General features: G+C 39.7%; 1 protein-coding gene and 1 long non-coding RNA gene across 2 annotated transcripts in view; one reads left to right on the forward strand and one right to left on the reverse strand.

The window, feature by feature from the left end:
* Positions 1-23,309, forward strand: part of manf (mesencephalic astrocyte-derived neurotrophic factor) — a 41,257-nt gene extending 17,948 nt beyond the window's left edge. The window contains exons 2-4 of the mRNA XM_076268091.1: positions 20,130-20,257; positions 20,383-20,524; positions 22,871-23,309. Coding sequence (XP_076124206.1) covers positions 20,130-20,257; positions 20,383-20,524; positions 22,871-23,055 — 455 coding nt within the window. The 3' untranslated portion in view covers positions 23,056-23,309. The remainder of the gene's footprint in view (positions 1-20,129; positions 20,258-20,382; positions 20,525-22,870) is intronic.
* On the reverse strand, positions 10,823-20,168 carry LOC143104138 (uncharacterized). Its single transcript, XR_012983009.1, has 3 exons — positions 20,081-20,168; positions 16,858-16,981; positions 10,823-10,905 (listed from the first exon to the last, which is right to left on the reverse strand). It is a non-coding gene; the product is annotated as an uncharacterized LOC143104138 (long non-coding RNA).
* Positions 23,310-26,032: the final 2,723 nt, after the last annotated feature.

Genomic DNA, 26,032 nt, shown 5'->3' on the forward strand with positions numbered 1-26,032 from the left:
AATGCTAACTAGCATGCTAACATGCTAGCATGCTAACTATGCTAACCATGTGACTTAGCTAATCATTTTTAGCAGTTTTATAAAAAATGCTAACTAGCATGCTAACATGCTAGCATACTAACTATGCTAACCATGTGACTTAGCTAACTTAGCTAATCATTTTTAGCAGTTTTGTAAAAAATGCTAACTAGCATGCTAACATGTTAGCATGCTAACTATGCTAACCATGTGACTTAGCTAACTTAGCTAATCATTTTTAGCAGTTTTGTAAAAAATGCTAACTAGCATGCTAACATGCTAGCATGCTAACATGCTAGCATGCTAACTATGCTAACCATGCTAACTAGCTACAGTGGGTAGGAGTCATAGTTGATGACAAGTAACAGTTACAATGGCTGAACAGTTAAAAAGTTCAGTAGTTTAAAGGGTTAAATTGTTTAACAGTGAAATATTGTAGTGAGGACTTTTATTTTGAAACAGTTTTTGGCAGAGGAAGCAGTTGAACAGGATGTGTAGTCTTAATAGGGCCAGTTTGTATGCTTAAAGCCTGAGACTGGCAGTTGAAACAGGTGGCCCGAACACCTGCCAGAGGATTCTAATTGCTTAACGGCCGTATTGTGATGTCATAATCATAATGTTAAGTCAATGGGGAAATTTTGATTAGTTTTTAATTAATAGTTTAAAAAGTATAAAAGTTACAAAGTTGAAAAATACAAAGCTCACATGTCCTAATTAAGACCTACGTAACATAGTTTGAATGAAGTTTCTACGTTAAACGGTTGAAGCTGCATTAAGTGCGTTAGAAGAAGAATAATAATAATAATAATAACTAGAAAAGCATTTCCTGAAGGAAATACAGTGCATGAAAATGCAAAAAATATGATGTAAAATATCATACAGAGTAAAAACAAACTATATTGGTTGCTAGGTAGATGAGGTTTAATATAGTTGGAGTGACTGAACAGTTAAATAGGTGGATAGTTTATATGGTTAAATGATTTGCTTGGTAGGTAAGGTTTAATATAGTTGAAATGATTGAACGGTTAAATAGGTGGATAATACTTAACTTAGTTAACTTAGCTAATGTTTTCATTTTTAGTAGTTATGCTAACTAGCATGTTAGCAATGCTAACATGCTAACTATGTTAACCATGTGACTTAGTTAACTTAGCTAATCATTTTTAGCAGTTTTATTAAAAATGCTAACTAGCATGTTAGCATGCTAACTATGTTAACCATGTGACTTAGCTAACTTAGCTAATCATTTTTAGCAGTTTTGCAAAAAATGCTAACTAGCATGCTAACATGCTAGCATGTTAACTATGCTAACCATGTGACTTAGCTAACTTAGCTAATCATTTTTAGCAGTTTTGCAAAAAATGCTAACTAGCATGCTAACATGCTAGCATGCTAACTATGCTAACCATGTGACTTAGCTAACTTAGCTAATCATTTTTAGCAGTTTTGCTAAAAATGCTAATTAGCATGCTAGCATGCTAACTATGCTAACCATGTGACTTAGCTAACTTAGCTAATCATTTTTAGCAGTTTTGCTAAAAATGCTAATTAGCATGCTAACATGCTAGCGTGCTAGCATGCTAACATGCTAACCATGCTAACTAGCTACAGTGGGTAGGAGTCATAGTTGATGACAAGTAACAGTTACAATGGCTGAACAGTTAAAAAGTTCAGTAGTTTAAAGGGTTAAATTGTTTAACAGTGAAATATTGTAGTGAGGACTTTTATTTTGAAACAGTTTTCGGCAGAGGAAGCAGTTGAACAGGATGTGTAGTCTTAATAGGGCCAGTTTGTATGCTTAAAGCCTGAGAATGGCAGTTGATGCAGGTGGCCCGAACACCTGCCATAGGATTCTAATTGCTTAACAGCCGTATTGTGATGTCATAATCTAATGTTAAGTCAATGGGGAAATTTTGATAGTTTTTAATTAATAGTTTAAAAAGTATAAAAGTTACAAAGATGAAAAATACAAAGCCCACATGTCCTAATTAAGACCTACGCGGCAATGTTTGAATGAAGTTTCTACGTTAAACGGTTGAAGCTGCATTAACTGCGTTAGAAGAAGAAGAATAATCAGAAGAATAAGAAGAAAAAGCCTTGGAATAACAGTACAGTGCATTTTCATGCACTGTAATAATAATAAAATGCCTTGGAATAACAGTACAGTGCATTTTCATGCACTGTAATAATAATAAAATGCCTTGGAATAACAGTACAGTGCATTTTCATGCACTGTAATAATAATAAAATGCCTTGGAATAACAGTACAGTGCATTTTCATGCACTGTAATAATAATAAAATGCCTTGGAATAACAGTACAGTGCATTTTCATGCACTGTAATAAGAAGCCTAGGAAGAACAGTACAGTGCATTTTCATGCACTGTAATAAAATGCCTAGGAAGAACAGTACAGTGCATTTTCATGCACTGTAATAAATATAGCTGCAAGCAGCAATGAGGGGGCCAAGCAGAATAGGCTGGAGTAGCCATGGCGACAAGATAGAACTCAGCAGACATCCGCGATCAACACTTTCAACTAGTGTCACATCAAAACATAACTGATTTTGTAGGGCTGAAACAGGGCTGAGAATTGCCACCGCCTCCGCCAGCCAGCCCCCCACCTAATCACCCCTGCCCGTCCCACCCCTCCCCGCCCTTGCATGCACGCATTAGAATGAACTGGAAGGAACATGTTGTCATCAGTTTCACATCAAAAAACAAAAGATTGATAAAACACATCAGCAAATACAGATCAAAATGCAATATTGCTAATTGCAGCACCCCCTACAGGTCAAAGGTCACCAAATTTTTTGAGCGTCCTCCTAATGGGGTCATGAATCTATGTTGTAAGTTTGGTTATGATACATGGCAGGGTTGCTGAGATATGAGCTCACTTCCTGTTTGGCGGCTTCGCCACCAATTTCGATTGGCTGATATGGGCGAATGCTTTTGTCAATTGTTCCAGAGAGCAATATATTGATAGGTTATGGTCTGAAGATGGTCTGTGTCAATGTTGGTGAAGATCAGATGAAATTTGCGACCTGTGATAACTTTTTGATGTTTGTGATTAAATCTAACATGGCGGCCGAATCAATTACGATGACATCAAAAGTTGGCCTGGGTCGGCCTAAGGACCTCCAACAGTATTACCAGACACCACTAGTACATTTTAATTCCAAACACAACAGCAGCTACAGGGCAAAAGGCATGTTTCTTAATTACAGCGCCCCCTAGAGGTCAAAGGTCACCAGATTTCTTGAGCGTCCCCCTGATTGGGTCCTGAGTCCATGCACCAAGTTTGGCTTTGATACATGCAAGGGTTGCTGAGATATGAGCTCACTTCCTGTTTGGCGGCTTTGCCGCAAGTTTCGATTGGCTGTTATAGCCGAATGCTACTGTCAATTGTTCCAAAAAGCAAGGCACTGATAAGGCATGGTATGAAGATGGTATCTGCCAATTTTGGTGAGGATCCGCTGAAATTTGTGACATGCAAAAATTTGTACGTGTTTTTGATTAAATCCAATATAGCGGCCGAATTAATTACGATGACATCACAAGTTGACTTGGGTCGGCCTAAGGACCTCCAACAGTATTACCAGACACCACTAGTGCGTTTTAATTCTAAGCACAACTGCAGCTACAGGCCAAAAGGCATGTTTCTTAATTACAGCGCCCCCTACAGGTCAAAGGTCACCAGATTTCTTGGGCTTCCCCCTGATTGGGTCCTGAGTCCATGTTCTAAGTTTGGTTATGATAGGTGAATGGGTTGCTGAGATATGAGCTCACTTCCTGTTTGGCGACTTCGCCGCAAACTTCGATTGGCTGTTACGCGCGAACGGTTTTAGTTCCGAAGACAAAAAGCAATGCATTAATGAGGCATGGTCTGTAAATGATATCTGTGAAGTTTGGTGTCGATCGGACAAAATATGTGACCTGAGAGGACTTTCTAGTGTTTTTGATGAAATCCAATATAGCGGAAAATCCATCATGGCGGAAATTGACGTCATAGGGTGCGTTGAACTCGGCTTGGTCCAAGGATTCCAACGATACCTCATTTTTGACAATCGGCAATACGGGTCAAAAGTTACGTGCGTGAACGCACGTCCAACTTTGGCCTGTTGGTGGCGCTAGAGTGCTCTAGGTGCCATCATGAAACTTGGTGACATTAATCATGGGACTGTCCCTAATCAGTGTGCCAAATTTCACAACTTTTCACCAGACGGTTCTATGGGCTGCCATTGACTTCAATGGCGGAATAATAATAATAATAATAAGAACAAATAGAAACACAATGGGTGCCTTCGCAGCTTCGCTGCTTGGCCCCCAAATATAGCTGCAAGCAGCAATGAGGGGGCCAAGCAGAATAGGCTGGAGTAGCCACGGCGACAAGATAGAACTCAGCAGACATCCGCGATCAACACTTTCAACTAGTGTCACATCAAAACATAACTGATTTTGTAGGGCTGAAACAGGGCTGAGAATTGCCACCGCCTCCGCCAGCCAGCCCCCCATCTAATCACCCCTGCCCATCCCACCCCGTCCTGCCCCTCCCCGCCCTTGCACGCACGCATTAGAATGAACTGGATGGAACATGTTGTCATCAGTTTCACATCAAAAAATAAAGGATCGATGAAACACATCAGCAACTACAGATCAAAATGCAAAATTGCAAATTGCAGCAACCTCTACAGGTCAAAGGTCACCAAATGTTTTGTGCGTCCTCCTAATGGGGTCATGAATCTATGTAGTAAGTTTGGTTATGATACATGGCAGGGTTGCTGAGATATGAGCTCACTTCCTGTTTGGCGGCTTCGCCGCAAATTTTGATTGGCTGTTACGGGCGAATGCTTTTGTCAATTGTTCCAGAAAGCAAAATATTGATAGGTTATGGTCTGATGATGGTCTCCATCAATTTTGGTGAGGATCCACTTAAATTTGTGACCTGCGAGAACTTGTACGTGTTTTTGATTAAATCCAATATGGCGGCTGAATCAATCACGATGACATCACAAGTTGGCTTGGGTTGGCCTAAGGACCTCCAACAGTATTACCAGACACCACTAGTGTGTTTTAATTCTAAGCACAACAGCAGCTACAGGCCAAAAGGCATGTTTCTAAATTACAGTGCCCCCTAGAGGTCAAAGGTCACCAGATTTCTTGAGTGTCCCCCAGATCAGATCCTGAGTCCATGCACCAAGTTTGGCTTTGATACATGCAAGGGTTGCTGAGATATGAACTCACTTCCTGTTTGGCGGCTTCGCCACCAATTTCGATTGGCTGTTACGGGCGAATGCTTTTGTCAATTGTTCCAGAAAGCAATATATTGATAGGTTATGGTCTGATGATGGTCTCCATCAATTTTGGTGAGGATCCACTGAAATTTGTGACCTGTGAAAACTTGTACGTGTTTTTGATTAAATCCAATATGGCGGCCGAATCAATTATGATGACATCACAAGTTGGCTTGGGTCAACCTAAGGACCTCCAACAGTATTGCCAGACACCACTAGTGCATTTTAATTCTAACTACAACAGCAGCTACAGGCCAAAAGGCATGTTTCTTAATTACAGCGCCCCCTAGAGGTCAAAGGTCACCAGATTTCTTGAGCGTCCCCCTAATTGGGTACTGAGTCCATGTACTAAGTTTGGTTATGATAGATTTATGGGTTGCTGAGATATGAGCTCACTTCCTGTTTGGCGGCTTTGCCGCAAATTTTGATTGGCTGGTACGCGCGAACGGTTTTAGTTCCGAAGACAAAAAGCAATGCGTTAATGAGGCATGGCCTGAAGATCATGTGTGTCTAGTTTGGTGACGATCGGACAAAATTTGTGACCTGTGAAAGATTAGTTTCACTTTCACTAAAATCCAATATGGCGGAAAATCCATCATGGCGGAAAATGACGTCATAGGGTGCGTTGAACTCGGCTTGGTCCAAGGATTCCAACGATACCTCATTTTTGACAATCGGGCATACGGGTCAAAAGTTACGTGCGTGAACGCATGTCTAACTTTGGCCTGTTGGTGGCGCTAGAGTGCTCAAGCTGCTGACATGAAACTTGGTGAACTTAAACATGGGACTGTCCCCAATCGGTGTGCCAAATTTCACAACTTTTTACCAGACGGTTCTATGGGCTGCCATAGACTCCCATTCGGGAAGAAAGATGTTAAATAATAAATATAGCTGCAAGCAGCAATGAGGGGGCCAAGCAGAATAGGCCGGAGTAGCTACGGCGACAAGATAGAACTCAGCAGGCATCCGCGATTAACACTTTCAACAACTTTCACATCAAAACATAACTGACTTTGTAGGGCTGAAACAGGGCTGAGTTTTGCCACCGCCTCCGCCAGCCAGCCCCCCCCACCTAATCACCCCAGCCCGTCCCACCCCGTCCTGCCCTTCCCTGCTCTTGCACGCACGCATTAGAATTAACTGGATGGAACATGTTGTCATCAGTTTCACATCAAAAAATAAAAGATTGATAAAGCACAACTACACATCAAAATGCAATATTGCTAATTGCAGCACCCCCTACAGGTCAAAGGTCACCAATTTTTTTGAGCGTCCTCCTATTGGGGTCATGAATATATGTAGTAAGTTTGGTTATGATACATGAAAGGGTTGCTGAGATATGAGCTCACTTCCTGTTTGGCGGCTTCGCCACCAATTTCGATTGGCTGTTACGGGTGAATGCTTTTGTCAATTGTTACAAAAAGCAAGGCACTGATAAGGCATGGTCTGAAGATGGTCTCCGCCAATTTTGGTGAGGATCGATCCGCTGAAATGTGTGACCTGCGAAAACTTTTTGATGTTTTTGATTAAATCCAATATGGCGGCCGAATAAATTACGATGACATCACAAGTTGGCTTGTGTCGGCCTAAGGAACTCCAACAGTATTATCAGACACCACTAGTGCGTTTTAATTCTAAGCACAACAGCATCTACAGGCCAAAAGGCATGTTTCTTAATTAAAGCGCCCCCTAGAGGTCAAAGGTCACCAAAATTCTTGAGCTTCCCCCTGATGGGGTCCTGAGTCCATGGACTAAGTTTGGTTATGATGGATGAATGGGTTGCTGAGATATGAGCTCACTTCCTGTTTGGCGGCTTCGCCGCAAATTTCGATTGGATATTACGGGTGAACGGTTATAGTTCCGAAGACAAAACACCACAACTTTTGTTAGGCTTGGTCTGAAGATCATGTATGTCAAGTTTGGTGACGATCGGACAAAATTTGTGACCTGTGAAGTTTTAGTTTCACTTTCATTAAAATCCAATATGGCGGAAAATCCATCATGGCGGAAAATGACGTCATAGGGTGCGTTGAACTCGCCTTGGTCCAAGGATTCCAACGATACCTCATTTTTGACAATTGGGTCAACGGGTCAGAAGTTACGTGCGTGAACGCAACTCCAACTTTGGCCTGATGGTGGCGCTAGAGCGCGGGAGGTGCCGACATGAAACTTGGTGACATGAATCATTGGACTGTCCCCAATTAGTGTGCAAAATTGTATAACTTTTTACCAGACGGTTCTATGGGCTGCCATTGACTTCCATTGCAAAATAATGCGCATCATCAACTACTGGCCAAAATGCATTTTTGTCAATTACGGTGCCCCCTAGAGGTCAAATGTCACCAAATTTCTTGAGCGTCCTCCTGATGGGGTCTGAGGTACATGTACTAAATTTGGTTTTGATACATGAAAGCGTTGCTGAGATATGAAATCACTTCCTGTTTGGCGGCTTCGCCGCAAATTTCGATTGGCTGTTACAGCCGAATGCTTCTGTCAATTGCTCCAGAAAGCAATGCACTGATAAGGCATGGTCTCAAGATGGTCTCTGCCAGTTTTGGTGAGGATCCGTTGAAATTTGTGACCTGCGAAAACTTGTACGTGTTTTTGATTAAATCCAATATGGCGGCCGAATCAATTACGATGACATCACAAGTTGGCTTGGGTCGGCCTAAAGGCCTCCAACAGCATTACCAGATACCACTAGTGCGTTTTAATTCTAAGCACAACTGCAGCTACAGGCCAAAAGGCATGTTTTTTAATTACAGCGCCCCCTAGAGGTCAAAGGTCACCAGATTTCTTGAGCGTCCCCCTGATTGGGTCCTGAGTCCTTGTACTAAGTTTGGTTATGATAGATTTATGGGTTGCTGAGATATGAGCTCACTTCCTGTTTGGCGGCTTCGCCGCAATTTTCGATTGGCTGTTACGCGCGAACGGTTTTAGTTCCGAAGACAAAAAGCAATGCATTAATGGGGCATAGCCTGAAGATCATGTGTGTCAAGTTTGGTGACGATCGGACAAAATTTGTGACCTGTGAAAGATTAGTTTCACTTTCACTAAAATCCAATATGGCGGAAAATCCATCATGGCGGAAAATGACGTCATAGGGTGCGTTGAACTCGGCTTGGTCCAAGGATTCCAAGGATAGGTCATTTTTCAAAATCGAGGCAACGGGTCAGAAGTTGCGTGCATGAAAGCATGTCCAACTTTGGCCTGTTGGTGGCGCTAGAGCGCTCGGGGTGCGGACTTGAAACTTGGTGAAATTAATCAAGGAGTACTGCCTAATTAGTGTGCCAAATTTCACAACTTTTCACCAGACGGTTCTATGGGCTGCCATAGACTTCAATGGCAGAGGATTTATAATAATAAGAAAACTAAGAAACACAATGGGTGCCTTCGCAGCTTCGCTGCTTGGCCCCCAAATATAACCGCAAGCGGTGATTTACGGGGTCCGAGCAAAACGAACATGATGGCATAGCTTTTTAGTTTTACATATGCTTTGATTGTTTGGGCACAATTGTTCAAAAGAAACGTGATCGGATTTCGGTTATCGGATTTCAGTTACCGGATTTCAGCTATCGGATTGGATCAAATCTTGAAAATGGGTTGTTCAAAGGGAAACAAGGATCCTGAAATTGGATTAGATCACATAATCTATTCTTGGTTTTGATCTGGATAAAACCTTCACTTTGTGTCGTTCAAAACTTTTGAGTTGGATTGGAATAAATTTGATGCATAAAATAAGGATTACCCTGTGCTGTAACATTATAGTGTGCTAACCTCCACAACCCAACAGTATTCTAACAATACTTGATTCTACAGGACTATTTATTTGTTGTGGATAAGATGAAGGGTTTGATAATGGAAGGCAGTGTTTCCCATTGTTGTATTTGTGGTGGTGGGTTCTGTGTCGGAGTCAATAAGATAAACAGCGTATAATTATACAGTTATACTTGCCTTGCACTACAAGTCCATATTGACAAGTAGCTGTAATGCTGTAATGTTATAGTGTGCTAACCTCCACAACCCAACAGCATTCTATTCTAGTATGCTAACCTCCACAACCCAACAGTATTTTAACACTAATGCTTCAGGTGGGATTTGAACACTCAACATAAGGATGACCAGTACAAGGCATTATCCCACTAAGCCACTGTCAATCCTACATCTTTGCCAGTCACATTCACGTGGTGAAAATGTGTATTGGTAAACACACAAGAAAAACTCCAAGTATACATTTGACAATAAAATGAAGGGCTTTCCTAAAAGAGAACACCTGAAAACGTTTGGAAATTCTGGGACAATTAGACATTTGTAGAGAAGAACAGTAATGGATGAAATATAAATATGATAGACTTAATGATGAAGGAAAAATAGTAAACAAAGAAGTTCCCCTATATGTCAGAGTGTGTCGGCATTCTGATTCTTGGCAACTAATGAGTGTGAATGTTGATTGCCTGATGTCATTCAGGTGCTGTTCAATGGTGTGAATCTTCAATAACCAATAGCATGTGCATCTTGAGCCTAAAGCTCTAGCAGGATTCGAACTCTCAACCTAACAAACACCAGCACTAGGCATTATCCCTCTGAGCCACTAACAATCCGACATATTAGGCAGTCACATTCACATGGTGAAAATGTGTGTTGGTAAACACACAAGAAAAACTCCCAAGTATACATTTGACAATAAAATGAAGGGCTTTCCTGAAAGAGTACACCTGAAAACTTTTGGATATTCTGGGGCAATTAGACATTTATAGAGAAGAACAGTAATGGATGAAATATAAATATGATAGACTTAATGATGAAGGAAAAATAGTAAACAAAGTTCCCCTATATGTCATAGAGTGTGTCGGCATTCTGATTCTTGGCAACTAATGAGTGTGAATGTTAATTGCCTGATGTCATTCAGGTGCTGTTCAATGGTGTCAATCTTCAATAACCAATAGCATGTGCATCTTGAGCTTCAAGCTCTAGCAGGATTCGAACTCTCAACCTAACAAACACCAGCAGCGTGTAATGAGTGTGAATGTTAATTGCCTGATGTCATTCAGGTGCTGTTCAATGGTGTGACTCAGAAGGCTCAATGGTATGGAGTGATGACACGGAGATGGCAGGTTTCGGTGCAACACAAGTTAACTTTATTTGAGTTTCAATTCATCTGTTCTTTTGTTCTTTACTTGTATGTGTGCTGCATCAAAGAGGAAACAAACAGAAAATGGAGTAATCAGTGAAATGGGGTAAATCAGTACAGATCCCAACTCACAAACAAACCAATTGACATTTGAACAATAAACTGAAATCATATGGCTATATAAGGTACAACTAAACAATACTTGACATCCCAAGTCAACCAACATCACCTAATCATCTCTCACATGGGACTCCAACACACCAAACCAACAAACTGATAAACATCACAAAAGTCATAGTGAGGGTGATTAAAGTGATGACTTACGTTAACTCAAAGACGCACACAGAGCAGGACACACTGGAGTGCTGGGTTGAGATGAACAAAAGAGCGAACTGAGGGCGAGCAAACAATTTATCCTGGTCTGAGCCCCTGCTCCGGAGCTACAGGGTTTCCCAGCGGGTAAACTTTGGAAAGATTTGCAAAGATTTGGAAAAGATTTTTGAAAGACTACAGTCTCAGACCCTCTCACATCTAAAGACAAGTAGTAGAGTTTTAAGTCACAGACTATGATTTTGCAATGACTAGGGATCTTGCAGGGTCACTATTTACAAGACTGCAACATGATTCCTTCAAATTATTACCCATTGTGCAATAGATAAACAGGAACTGAAAATTATAGCCTACTAAACTCAAAGTCGTATTTTCATGTTTCTGCAGCATTGTTTCATGCGTGACATCCTTAACCGATATAGAGTTGTTCTGTCAACTGGAAGAGCCGACTAAATATGTATAAGAAATGACAAATATTATAAGAATAACAAATAATTATAGGCTACAGCTTATAATTATACAGTAATACTTGCCTTGCACTACAAGTCCATATTGACAAGTAGCTGTAATGTTATAGTGTGTTATCCTCCACAACCCAACAGCATTCTATTGTAGTATGCTAACATCCACAACCCACTAATGCTTCAAGTGGGATTTGAACTCTCAACCTAAGGATCACCAGTACAAGGCATTATCCCACTGAGCCACTGTCAATCCTACATGTTGGCCAGTCACATTCACATGGTGAAAATGTGTATTGGTAAACACACAAGAAAAACTCCAAGCATGGAGGGGCGATTAGACATTTGTAGAGATGAAAACTAATAGATTAAATATAAATATGATAGACTTAATGATGAAGGAAAAATAGTAAACAAATAAGTTCCCCTATATGTCATAGAGTGTGTCGGCATTCTGATTCTTGGCAACTAATGAGTGTGAATGTTGATTGCCTGATGTCATTCAGGTGCTGTTCAATGGTGTGAATCTTCAATAACCAATAGTATTCGAGCTAGAGCCTAAAGCACTACCGGGGATTCGAACCCTCAACCTAACAAACACCAGCACTAGGCATTATCCCACTGAGCCACTGACAATCCTACATATTGGGTAGTCACATTCACATGGTGAAAATGTGTGTTGGTAAACACACAAGAAAAACTCCAAGTATATATTTGACAATAAAATGAAGGGCTTTCCTGAAAAAATACACCTGAAAACTTTTGGATATTCTGGGGCAATTAGACATTTATAGAGAAGAACAGTAATGGATGAAATATAAATATGATAGACTTAATGATGAAGGAAAAATAGTAAACAAAGAAGTTCCCCTATATGTCATAGAGTGTGTCGGCATTCTGATTCTTGGCAACTAATGAGTGTGAATGTTAATTGTCTGATGTCATTCAGGTGCTGTTCAATAGTGTGAATCTTCAATAACCAATAGCATGTGCATCTTGAGCCTAAAGCTCTAGCAGGATTCGAACTCTCAACCTAACAAACACCAGCACTAGGCATTATCCCACTCAGCCACTGACAATCATACACATTGAGCAGTGACATTCAAATGGTGAAAATGTGTGTTGGCAAACACACAACATCAAGAAAATTCCTAGCATACATTTGACAATAGAATTAAGGGCTTTATAAAAAAGAGTACATATCTGAAAATGTGCACTGTTAATGGTATCCACCTAATGATGGTTGTATGGTTGTTATCCAAGAAAAAAAAATTACTCATATAGGAATATAGGTGATATAGGAGAAATGGGCTGAGTGGTCGAACTTTATTGGCCTATATCTCTGAAATGGAACAACGTATCCAAATTCTTTTGATAACTTTTGTGAGGCTTTGTCTAAACATTGTCTATGAGAATTTTGGTGAAGATTTGATAATTTTTTAAGCCTGTGAAACTTTTTTTGATGTTTGGCTTTTCTCTGAAATTGTGGCAAAAGTAAACATTTTTAGAGCATAAGACCAGGGTGAAAAAGATGCATCTGAATGTAGAGATTAATATGATGAAATAATTTTGAGTCTAGGTGAATCTGGTAAGGAGAAATAAGCGTTTTTGACAAGAGCGCCACCTTTGGGTGCAGTACCCCAAATTTGGGTTATGGGTAGTGGGGGGTACTGGTAACAATACTTGAAAATGTCAAGTTTCTAGGACTTACGGTTTATAGGAATATAGGTGATCTAGGAAAAAAGGCCTAAGTGGTCTAACTTTATTGGCCTATATCTCTGAAATGGAACAAAATATCAAAATTCTGAGCGATAACTTTTGTGAGGCTTGGTCTAAACATTGTCTGTAAGAATGTTGGTGAAGATTCGATTATTTTTGAAGAGTGTGAAACTTTTTATAATGTTTGGCTTTTCCATGAAATTGTGGAAAAAGTAAACATTTGTAGACCATAAGACCAGGGCCAAAAAGATGCATCTGAGTTTAGAGATTAATATTCTGAAAGAATTTTGAGTCTAGGTGAATCTGGTAAGGAGAAATAAGCATAATTAACTTTTTTTTTCAATAGCGCCACCTTTGGGTGCAGTACCCCAAATTTTGGGTTATGGGTAGAGGGGGGTACTGGTAACCATACCTGAAAATTTCAAGAGTTTTGGAGTTACGGTTTAGGCTGCAGTATGACTTTTACAGAATTTTGGCCAAAAAATGAACGGTACAGAAACAATAGGGTTCCTGCAGCTACGCTGCTCGGACCCCTAATAAGAAATCATAGAAACACAATGGGTGCCTTCGCAGCTTCGCTGCTTGGCCCCCAATAAGAACAAATAGAAACACAATGGGTGCCTTCGCAGCTTCGCTGCTTGGCCCCCAATAATAATAGGAAAAGCTAGAAACACAATGGGTGCCTTCGCAGCTTCGCTGCTTGGCCCCCAATAAGAACAAATAGAAACACAATGGGTGCCTTCGCAGCTTCGCTGCTTGGCCCCCAATTAACAAAACAAACCTGAGGGAGATCCTATGACGCTAGCTTTATGGTACGACAATATGCCATATTAATTAGCTGAATATTACCGTGAGTTTCCCAAGGAGCTGAACACGGGCCGCCTCAATCTTCAGCTTAAAATGATGCATAGTGTTATCGGGGAGTCTCGGTGCACCACGGTGAAAGGTGGCATGGATATTGAGTAAGCTCCATCCACAAACAAGAGCTCTCTTCAGCGAGGTAGATGAACTTATTCATCTGTGTCTTTGCGTGCCTGTTTCAGTGGCCTCCTCAGAGCGTTCTTTCTCTTCTTTTTGAAAGTGTAAGTTAAAGGCTACACTGTGCATTTATGATGTCAGCATTTGTTGTAGGCTATATTTGTGATATGTGGATCAATTTAATGTAGGCTAGCCTATGAATATTGCGTTGTGTAGGCCTATGTTATGCATATGTTTTGAGTCAATGTGTTCTGTCTTAATATGCTGTGCGATAGGGTCTTTAGCCTGTTTTGACACCCATGTCAGAAGCGTCAAATGTTGGTGTTCAACAGTTTTATATTTCACGTGTTCACCGTCGATTTCGGTGCAAGGCTACAGAAACTTTGTTACCTTACTAGTGTAGCGTCAGATAGCAGACGGTTACTTTGTTTGCGTTAGTATCAATCTGTGGTTTGCGACATTTTGTCGCATTTTTTCTGTAGTGTAGCCATAATGTTCTTGACAGTGATGTATGCCTGTGCTGTGTGTCATGCAATGCCAGTATGCTGTTGTCCATTAACAGAGAAAGGCGTTTAAATAAAATACATTAACTTTTTTTTTTAAACCCCCCCCCCCACCCCCCCGCTACAGCACCCCCAACCAAAACTCACTTCCCACAGCCCTGCTGGACAGCCCCAAACCTCTGAATAGTTCTGCTTGTTGTTAAATTGCAATGTTAGCGGCTGCCAACGGGGGGTGCATAATGTCGGCAGGATCATTTAAAAGGCAACTGCGACTATTGTGCGTCTGTCCCATTTCTGATACCGTGGGGGAAGAAAATTAAACCGTGGCGGGCCGCCACTACCAAATCAACATAGAGGAAACACTGTATATATATATTAGGGGTGTAACGGTACACAAAAGTCACGGTTCGGTTCATACCTCGGTTCGGACATCACGGTTCGGTACGAGTTCGGTACAATGGAGGGAAAAGCAAAACGAAAATGCAGAAAGCATTTTTTTTTGTACATTTCTCAGGCTGTACTACCTAGTGTCCTACAGTCTCTTTCCTGAGCTATCTGCAACAGCCTGAAGTGTGTGCGATGTAGGCTAAACAGTACAATAAGTACCCAGACTCCATCTGTAACTTGAAAACAAAATAAAACAATCAGCTATAAAACTGAAAATAGGCCTACAGCATCTCTTATTTCTGAAAGTGCAAATTACATAGAAAAATTATTTTTAAAAATCCACTTAAGCAAGACCTTCAACATCTGTGTTTAGTTGTATATGGAAGGGTCTACAATTTGCCTCAATATTTTTCATTGTGTGTAAAGTAATAATCTAGCCTACTAACTGTGAAAATATCACACTATTCTGCCTTTTTTTAAAAAACAAACACCCACTGGGGCGAAATTGCTCCTTTCATTTCATAAAGAGACTACAACTAGAAGTCACGTGACTTTGCCCTTTGACGTTAACTCACCGTAGCATGGTTTGTTTATTAGCCTGGTTAGCGTTGTCACTTTACTGTCACTTAACACTACCAGCTCCTCATGTGAGAAGTTACAAGTTACCACGCGATTTACATAGCGTTCTGTCATTACGAAATCGTTTAATTTAAGCCATAGGTTTTGGCCCTATTTGTATGTATCCAAAGGCTGCTGAAGCGCAGGGGAAGTTTTTTACCCCTCGTTTCAGTGATTGGTAGCTAGCCTACTACATCATCTGGGTGATGGCTTCTAATATGTGTAGCATTTTTTCCACTCACATACCCAACAACTGCTGAACAACGCCGACACACAGTTTCATCTTATCCACCACTCTTTCGCCTGTACTAACGTTACTGTAACTGAAGTTCTCAAACTTGCGATCTTAAAGAGACCAGCGGATCCTCTAACTCTTGTGGGTCGCCACCACTTGCTTAGTGCTGCTATCTCTGACTGACTTGACCGACAACCTGACAAAAAAAGAACATAGGCGCCAATCAGAGCTTCAGAGCTAAAGCGAGGCTACAGATTAGCGTTAGGTGTCGCTAAAGAACTCCCGTAACTCTCGCTCCTTAACAGTAATTGCGCATGACATTAATTAATCCGCACACGAGTTTTATGTATTTTGATACCGTGTATTCTCCTTGTAAATTCATGCACCGAACCGTGACGCCCGTACCGTTTCGGTTCAATACGAATACATGAACCGTTACACCCCTAATATATATATATATTACAATCTTATATAAATAACACTTCATTTTAATTCATGTAACATGAAAAAAATACATGTTATTGTATGCAAACATTTTCACAACTATAACATTAAGCAAACATCTCACGTTTCGCTGGCTGCCTATTGCATGAGTACACTGTAAAAAGAAATAGTCTATAAAAGGTTATTTTTGCTGTAATATGTCATCACTGGAGATTTCTAAAAATAGTGTTAAAATATCGTCACACCTACCTGACAGTCATGAGTATCTTGGTGGTTTGGTGCAAGGCTATTAGACTAAAACGTTTCCCCTCCTACTCAAGCAAATCGTTCAAAACGAATATTCCAAGAGATTCCGCCCCGCAACTCATTTTTTTACAGGTTTATACGGGTTATAGTAATGTTGTCAAATAATCCATTACTTCAATTCATTGTGTTTCCTTACTCTCTGATGACATATGGTGATAATTATTTGAATGGTGGTACTTTACTGGTTCTTTAAAATAGGAGAAATAAGTCACCCTATAAGGACTTATTTTCCAATAACTAACTTTTCCTGCTAAGGGTTTCATTATACATAAAAAACATACCGTGAACTTCAAGTTTTCAAGTTTTATTATCACATATACTTTGCAGTATAGCGAAAATCTTGTGCCACAGTTGCAGTAGTGCAAGGAGGGGTAAATAAGCACAGGGAGGCAGTATGGGGGACCTTAAATAAAGGGAGTTGAAGAAGAAACTTACGACATGAACTGTGCCATCTGACAATTAGGGGTGACATTTTGTCATTCTATCTTGAGTGATTTATGCGTCCTGCAGCTTGTCTTGGTGGACCAGAAGGTTGCACTGCACCTTCTGGTGGTGTGAACTGTTAAATGAGTGAGAGAGAGAAATAGGACAGACAAAATTATTTATTAGAGTAATATTACTACAGCACTAAAACAGAGTATCATCATCATTATTCATACACTGTAATACTGATTAGAAAAGCAAAAGGGCAAACGCTAAGAATCTACAGGTCATAATACAATCAATACTCTGATGCATCTTTGATTAACTCATTGAGTGCCAAAAACGTTATATTACGTTTTTAGCTTTTTTTTGTTAAATTACGAAACTAGACACTCTAACACACCTTATGTGATTTTGGGAACTCTGTGATGAATGGAAATGAAATATATGACTATCGAAAACGCACAATCTGGACATTTTATCTGGACATTTTATCATAACTCGGTTGCCGCTTTGGGTCGAATCAGTGACGCAAGCACGTCATCTCAAAACCAGGCCATTTTCGTGGGTCTATCACTAGGTGGCAGTCTCGCCAGGTCTCGCTGATCACTTCCCGGAAAGTTTACAGGCAACACTTAATATAATTAATGAGACGTAATCTCCATTTCTAGAAAAAAAACAGCGATTTTGATGAAAACTAGCCACTGTTTAGCTTGGGATTTCTCAGGAACAGAGGCGTGTACAGTGTTTCCCCTAGAATTTTTTCCAGCAGCGGTGATCGTAGGAAGCCCCCCCCAAGAAATTTTAAAAAAATGACTCCTTAAATGGTGACTTCTGGTGGATTTTGTGAAAGAAATGGACAGATTGAGTTACAAATTATGACATAACGATCAACACCAGCAAGCATGATTATTGCAGTACTTGAACAGGATTATTCATGTTTTTCTTTCACCTTTTTCATTTACATTATTAGTATTAGCCACTGTACAACTGTACACTGTAGGCCACTGTACAAACTATTACTATTTAGAATATACAGTGCGGTGCATAAGTTAAGACATTTATATATAATAACATTTATTTATTTACGATACATGATACATTAAAAAATAATTGATGTCCTATTTTTTTTTTTATTAAGGCATTAAGACAAAAGGCAAAATATTTTTTTTGTTCCTCCCTTTAGTCAATTTCAGCATGGGTGTCTTAACTTTTGCACAGCACTGTTTAAACTATATAAACTTCTCTTTCATGTCATTACACTGTATTGGTGCTGTGCAAGTCGAATTGAGTGCCTCACTTTAATGCCGTGACGGCCCGTGACGCTTGCTTGATTCTCACGGTTTTAAGCTAACTTAGTAGCGTTGTTGTGCATGGTGCATAAGAATATGTGGATGAAATTAATTATGTTTCCCATGTCATTTGGTAAAATAAATGGTCAAAAACTCGAAGATAATCTATCTTGGATTATAGCAGTGCCAAAAGTGCCTTGTATATACAAAGTGCCTTGTATCATATCTATAATTTTGGTGAGCTCTACAGGAATTAGAAACTATCTCAGATGTAAATGGTTGCGTATCCTATTACTCAAATTAAATTAAACCCACCAATAGGCTAGCTAGACCTTAGTTTCACAGCCTAGGTATGTTAGCAACACAGGGCTTGAAAGCATTGCCTGTATCACAAACAAAAACGAAACAATGCGTGGAATTTATCTGGGAATAGGCTACTGAAGGTAGGGGCGAGCTATCTCGCTGGCGTGTTTAATTTGGTTCCTTAGGCTACAGTATGTTAACCATGTTTTTTTGCACAAAATTGCGTCTGCTAATAAACTTAAAAATAAACACAAACAAGCGTGATCTCCTGTGGAATCCCTGACTGCGCCTTCAACGTTAGCCTACTATTATTTGTTGACATGAAACCTGAACGAATGGCAGCTGTTCCTGAAGTTCACTTGCGTCTATTTTTCTTTTTAATTAGGCAACTTTTTTTGCAGTGGCGCTTGAATTCCAGGAGCGGCGCTGCGCCGCTGATGAATACATTGTAGGGGAAACACTGGTGTAGAAATACACGGTTTGCACCCACTGAGAGCTTAGTCTCACCTTTTAAACGAGCCATTGTATGTGTTCATAGCTATAACACAGAATATGCTGTGGCTGTACAAAAATCATCAACAATGGTCTAGATTGCTGGCACTCTAAGACAAAGCTTCCGAAAACAGCTTGGCATTCAATGAGTTAAGGCCAAATGGGAGACAATCCAACAGATATCTTTAACAAATTATTAGTAATGCCAACAAAGGGTGGCTTAGTGTGTATCAAAGTCGAATAAAGTTTCACTGTTGGGCATAAACAAGATGTTTAGAGTCGGAGTGAACACGAAAGGAGCAGAATATAACAGAAGTGAATACATTTCAAATCTTCACATCAACAGTGTGACCTGAAGAGTGAGTAGGGAAGTGCCACAAAACAAAGTGTCGTGTGGACACTGCATGAGACCGTATGCCAGTGGCACGGGACAATGGTACAAAAATCCTTCTCTACTAATTTTGTGCAGCCACTGCACGTAGGCTGGCGTTTCAGGAAAAATGTGGAAGCTAAAATCACTTTTTCGAATGACTTGAAGCTGAGCAGAGTGGCACAGCAGTGCTCCTTCTAGAGCCGCCCACAGACCTTAACACTCGCATACATTCTAATTTTTAATTTTTTTGGTAGAACTACAGCAGGATTGGTGCATTTCGGTCGGTGCCATAAAAGCATTGATGTTTGGTGCCCAGCCCTAGCTACAGTATATGGGTCGTTTATACAATCCGAGTTCCCGTTGATATCTGGTGTATGATGGGGAAATAGTTGCAAAATCATCTGACTTTAAAATCTATGACTTTGTCTTTAGATGTGGGAGGGTGTGATAGCCTACTGTAGTCTTTAGTATTTCAATTTATTTTGTATTTAATATGTAATTTGTAGTTAAATCGGGTTTGGTGTGAAACAAATCTGAGATTTTTTTTTTTTTTTTTTTAAGCCATATCGCCCAGTCCTAGTTGTGTGTTTTGTTAAAAATTAAAGTAACAAAGCAAAATACCACATTACAGTTTGAACAAAAAAAGACCATTATCCATAACTGGCAGAATGCAAAGAACTTGCAATTACATGAAGAAATAGAATCAAGATGAATGTGATTACAGGATTAGCAAATAATCACATTATTTTTAATTTACATTTAACAGCATCCCAACCTTTTTGGAAATGTGGTTGTAATTGTTAGCATCACCTTCTTTCTTGCAGTGTGTGTTAGTTTCCTGGGAAGATTTTATCAGACACTGAAAGACAATGATGTCAAGTTCAGCAGTGCAGAAATTGAAAAAGCTTTCATGAAAACCTGTAAGGATGCAAAGGGGAAGGAGAACAGACTCGTAAGTATTTTCCCTACCATATTTATCACCTCCCTGCAAACTGCTATTGCAGTTATGCCTTTCAGACAAGTATGTGTTAAATGTACTTGATGTTAACAATGTCCTGTTTTTACTTTGACACTCAGTGTTACTACATAGGAGCAACGAGTGATGCAGCCACTAAAATGATCAACGAGGTCTCGAAGCCCATGAGTTACCATGTGCCAGTTGAGAAGATCTGTGATAAGCTCAGGAAGAAAGACAGTCAAATCTGTGAGCTTAAATATGGTATGAGCTCTATTTTGCAAAGCAGATTTTCCAAAAGAGTTGTAAAGTCTTGTAAGTTTGTAAATACTGTAGTGCAGGCTTCAGCCTTAAAGAAACCGTATGTAAGAAATGTATTTCAATTAATCATAAAATGGCCCTGATATGTCACTAGACATTAAGAAATCATGTTCATTTCAAATACTGACAACAGTAGTCCGGCCAGGATATTGTCATTTAAAAAGTGAACTTGCAGCCCTTAACTGATGTTGATGTTGTCATGTCATGTCATGATGTTGTGCCACCCGCCACCTATCTACTAATCACAAAGTCAGTAGTGTTTCGGCATCCGGGTTGCCAGCTCTGCCAGTCAGGGGGGAGGGGATACACCGCTCTACAGTAATTTGAAAGTGATTGCAGTACCAGTTTTGGCTACAATCTTACATACGGTTCCTTTAACACAGGTGCTATAAATATAATATTCTATCGTATTTTGTCAGACTAGTAGCATGGTATTTTCTGTTTATATGCTTGGATACATGCCAGTACTGTGCTTTTTCCAATGTCCAGTTGATTATCTGGGAAGTGTTGTTTTTACCAACGATAAAACCAACTGTCGAGTCAGGCTAAGCCAAAGCTATATCCGAGGTTACAGGTGATAATGGCTGGGCTTCAAGCACAGAGATTCAAAACACTTTTGATGTAGTATTGGTGACTCTTTTCAATATACTCTGAATTTCATGGTAACATCCCTACACCTATGTTCATGTTTTGTGGCTGGAACAAACCTAAAATGCCCAGACAGTGTTACAAATCGAAATATTCCTTAGCTTTTATTCTTAGCTAAATTATTCCTTTGACCTAGTTTTGGCTGTTCTCACTCACACTTTATTAATTGAATGAATTCAATTGTTAGCAATGCCGTCTCTGGCAGTCAGTAGTTATGTACCTTTTTTTTAGTGAATCCCCTTACCTGACTCGGTCCGGCCTTCCACCTTAACACCGCACGATTACGCCTGGAAGTGATAATGGGAATGGGATTAGCCTTAACTTGCCCCAATTTGCACATATTTGGCGCAACAGTCGGGAAGGGGCTAGTGATACATATGGCCCATGGTGTCTCTACAGTTTACTGGGACGTGGTTGACTGGTCGAAATATGTTGTCTCTTTTTGCAATACATTTTGTATTGATTGTTGGTTTTTTTTGCTTTTCTGTTTTTGTCCATTTTTGTGCTCCTGTATTCAAACTCTTTTAAATGCCAAAATTTGTACTTGTTTTTATGAATCAAATGCACAGTACTTAGGGGTGTGAAAATACACTCAACCCACAAGACGAGACAATACGCGATATTGGGTTCACGAGAATAAGACGAGACAATATTTTAACACTATATTTAGGAAATCTAGATTTTTAAGTATTTACATTTCTTTACTTGCTGATACTGATATTTCTACCACAAAAAGAATTATTAGGCTAGCATAGAAATGTAATGAATTGGAACACATTTTTTTTTTTTTTACAATAGGCCTAAGCCTAAAAATAAATAATAATAGCATAAATTATGTAATAGCAGGCTATTTCAAAACGAGATGTCGCCACATTTCATTTAATTGAATTTCAACAAATTATCAACAAGACTATTTTGGCACTGCCATCACATTATCTGTCCCTAGTCAGTAGAATCAGACAAGTTACATTAAGACTGTGAGTAGACCCCTGTATAAGTGGTGTGGCTCCATTAAGAATGTGACCACTCCCTCCAAGGAATTTTGTTCACTTTTCCCTCAACTTCTGGTGGGTGAATTACAGAAACACGCTAGCAATCGAGTCTGTGCCAATGGCATAGGTTAGGTGAGCTATAGTTTCAATTGAGAACCATTTGTGTGATGGTATTAGGCTGCGTTGATTCAACACAGATCCATAAATCTTGGCAGCACAGTGGCAGCACATGGAAGCGGTTATGCTACTGTGTTTTTTTCGAAACAGTGTAATTGAGTGATATTATTGTTTCCAGCAGATACCCAAAATGCTGCTACACAGAAAAAATGTAAAAGAGGCTGGGGCATCTTTGGTAATTTTGTCAGGCTCTTCGGTCATACTGGCTACAGCTGGATACTACTCCACGAGACAGATTTAACCTTGATGAGAAATGTTGTGACATTGTAGTATCATGAGATCTTGACACACCCCTAACAGTGCTGTTTCAGCTCATTGCATTTTGCGTTGTGTTTTAAGTAACCATCCAGATTGAGTAAGATTGATTATCTTGTATTATCTCCTTCCTTTCATCTTATCAGAATTCAGCTAATTCAAGATTAGTTTTGTATTGAGCACCTAAATTTTGTTTTGTATGCCTTTCCTACTCCAGAGAAAGAGTTGGACCTAAGCACGGTGGAACTGAAAACACTGAAGGTGAAGGAGTTGAAGAAAATCCTAGAGCATTGGGATGAGACATGTAAAGGATGTGTTGAGAAGACCGACTTCATCCGCAAAATCCAGGAACTCATGCCTAAATATGCTCCAAATGCAGCCAAGGCACGGACAGAATTTTAATGTAACTTCTTTAGTTGAAATCATTATTCTTTGGGAGAAGCGAAAAGTACTGTGGCCTGATGATCACATCACAGATTTTTTTAAACCCTACAGTCTGACAGTCTTGCAGATCTTTTCCAGAAATGGTCTCCTGTTTGAATGAGTTTGAAAGTTTTGCAAAACGTGTTTGATTTTTATCATGATCTATGCTGTACAAACCATATGTTTATCCCAGTTGTACTATAATTTTTCATTAAAACCGTAAAAATCTACAATGGACTAGTCATTGAAAGTGTGATTAGTCAGGGTAGAACGACCAGACAAGTGTTATATGCTGTCACAGTGATCATGACTTTTTTTGTTTTGTTTTGGATGTGGCCTATGTATGTTATGTATGTAACCCCCACCCTTTTTTGTAACTGTATTTATTTTTCTTTTTATTGCAAATAAGTAGGCCTAAAAAATTGTTGCTGTAGAGGTCTTTCCTTCATAAGGTAGCCTACTATTTTCCTACTATAGCCTACTAAGTAAACGTACTACATTTTTATTCTCTGCATTACTGCAAGCAGAGGACAATGGACATGGATGCATAAGATCTCTTTCCAGAAAGCGCTGCTTGGAAAACCATAATTAGTTAAGCTATTCGAACTGCATACATATAGGCTAGCTAACATCAGGGGCCCGTTGCACAAAAGCAGAATTAAGACAGCCGGGATAAGTTACTGAGCTGCGCTCAATGAATCCAAAACAAGAGCGTACAGGCTTAATTGGTTGCACAACGAGCAAGCCAGGATGATCAGACACGGATTCATCAAGCCAGGTGAAACCTATCCTGGATAAGTGCGCGCTCACGGCTCCCTCAAATAGACCCCGCCACCGATCACAGATTCACCATGGCAACTAGAGCGGCTTCATTGCTTCTTCTACGGTGTAAAGTAGGTAGCGATAGCCTTTTCACAACAGCAACACCTCTGTTTAGGAGAATATTGCAATTAGTGTCGCGACCACCACACGCGAAATGGTTACGGCCCTCCTGTGACGTCATTGTCGCATGACAGGTCGGGAATGGCGAGTATGTAAAAGTTAATTAATGATCAAAAAAGTTTAAATAATGACAGTGGGTATATGTGATAACAATGTGGGCAATTTGTGGTGACTGCTGCTGACAGATAAGGGATGAGATTAAATAGATCCTGGAATTTAGCCTGGTCTGGAGCAGGCTAGCTCCACAGAATAACATAACATATCCTGCTGCCCCCTATCCCGCTTTTGTGCAACTGGATCACAGATAAATTGAGCCAGGATAACCAATAACCAACCTCATTTCTGATTTATAATTGGCACATCTGGAAATTTTCAGAAATTATCTAAGATCAAATGAAAGATCAAATGAAGGTTTCTACGCAACATTTTCGTAAATGAGACCCATGGTATTGCATTAAGAATATGATGCAAGAATTTAGCTCTTAAAGGGATATTCCACCATTTGGGTAATTACACTTATTTTCCACCTCCCCTTGAGTTAAACAATTGATTTTTACCTTTCTCCAGATCATCGCCGAGTCTGGCGATAACGGTTTTAGCGCCAGCCTAGCATAGATCATTGAATCTGATTAGACCATTAGCTTCTCGCCTGCTAGCATCACGTTTAAAAGTGACTAAGATTTCCGGTAATTTTCCTATTTAAAACTTGTCTCCTCAAGTTAGAAATTGTAATAAGACCAACGGAAAATATAACATTGCGATTATCTAGGCTGATTTCACATGGAACTATACTCTCATCCCAGCGAAATAATCAAGGAACACCATGGGCACAGCAGCACAATGATATCATGCAGCACCTGAAAATAGTCCCCGTAGGCTAACTTCCAGCAACAAGGTTGAGCTGCAGCAGACGAATTGGTTAGTGACTGGATTATTACGCCTGAAACAACAGACAACAAAAATAAAAGTCTGCACTACAACATTTCCCTATTAAATAATTTAACCATTTAAACTACTCAACTTTTTAACTGCTCAGCCATTCCAACTGTCAGTTATTATCAACTATGACTCCCGCCAACTGTTTCCTCTGCCCACAACTGTTTCAAAATATGTCCTCACTAGCTAGTTAACATTGTTAGCATAACTGCTAGCAAACATTAGCTAAGTAACATGGTTAGCATTGTTACCATAACTACTAGCAAACATTACTATAATATATTGCAATAAGTTAGCTATGTAACACTGTTAGCAAAGTTAACTTTCATAACACTATTAGCATACTGTTAGCATAGTTAACTAATTAGCAACATTAGTTCAGCCATTCTAACTGTCGGTTATCGTCAACCATCTGCCTATACAGCCATTAAACTATCTGTCTATCAACATCCATTAAACTATTTGCCTAACATGCATTAAACTATCAGTCTATCAACCACTTCATCTACATTCAACTTTTAAACTGTCTACTTTTAAACTATCAACTTTTAAGCTTTGCAACCACCATGTCTATCCTATCACCTTAGTAACCATCTCTGCATTATGTATTTTAACTGATATTTTACATCACAACTTACATTTGTATTACATTTTTCTAGTTATTCTTCCAACCACTTTTTTTTTGCGTCCAATTCAGCTTGAACCGTTTAACGTAGAAACTTCATTCAAACGTTGAAACGCTATAGTTTTGCTAACATCTCCACTGTTAACGTGAAATATGTCTCCATGCAGGGTAGTGTCAAGCAGCAGTGAAGTGATAACCTTATCATGCAGTAGGCTATAGCCAATGTTAACCTCACCTGAGTAAGACAGAAAACGGGCCCTGCTTGCTCTGTTAAAGTTTTATGCCCCTTCCAAACTGCGTTAAATGGGTGTATTTAACAGCCAGAATTTCGCCAGAAATACTATCAACGTCCCTGTCTGTGTAATGAAAAAGGTTGGGAACCCCAACCTTTTAGCAACAGCCTAGCAACCACTTCCACAGTTACAACCTAGCAACCAATATGGCAACCAATGA

This window comes from Alosa pseudoharengus, unplaced genomic scaffold (genome assembly GCF_046254945.1).
Source record: "Alosa pseudoharengus isolate Yale_2024_CS ecotype anadromous, Long Island Sound unplaced genomic scaffold, YU_APseudo_1.1 YU_APseudo_1.1_scf_5, whole genome shotgun sequence".
NCBI lineage: Eukaryota > Metazoa > Chordata > Actinopteri > Clupeiformes > Clupeidae > Alosa > Alosa pseudoharengus.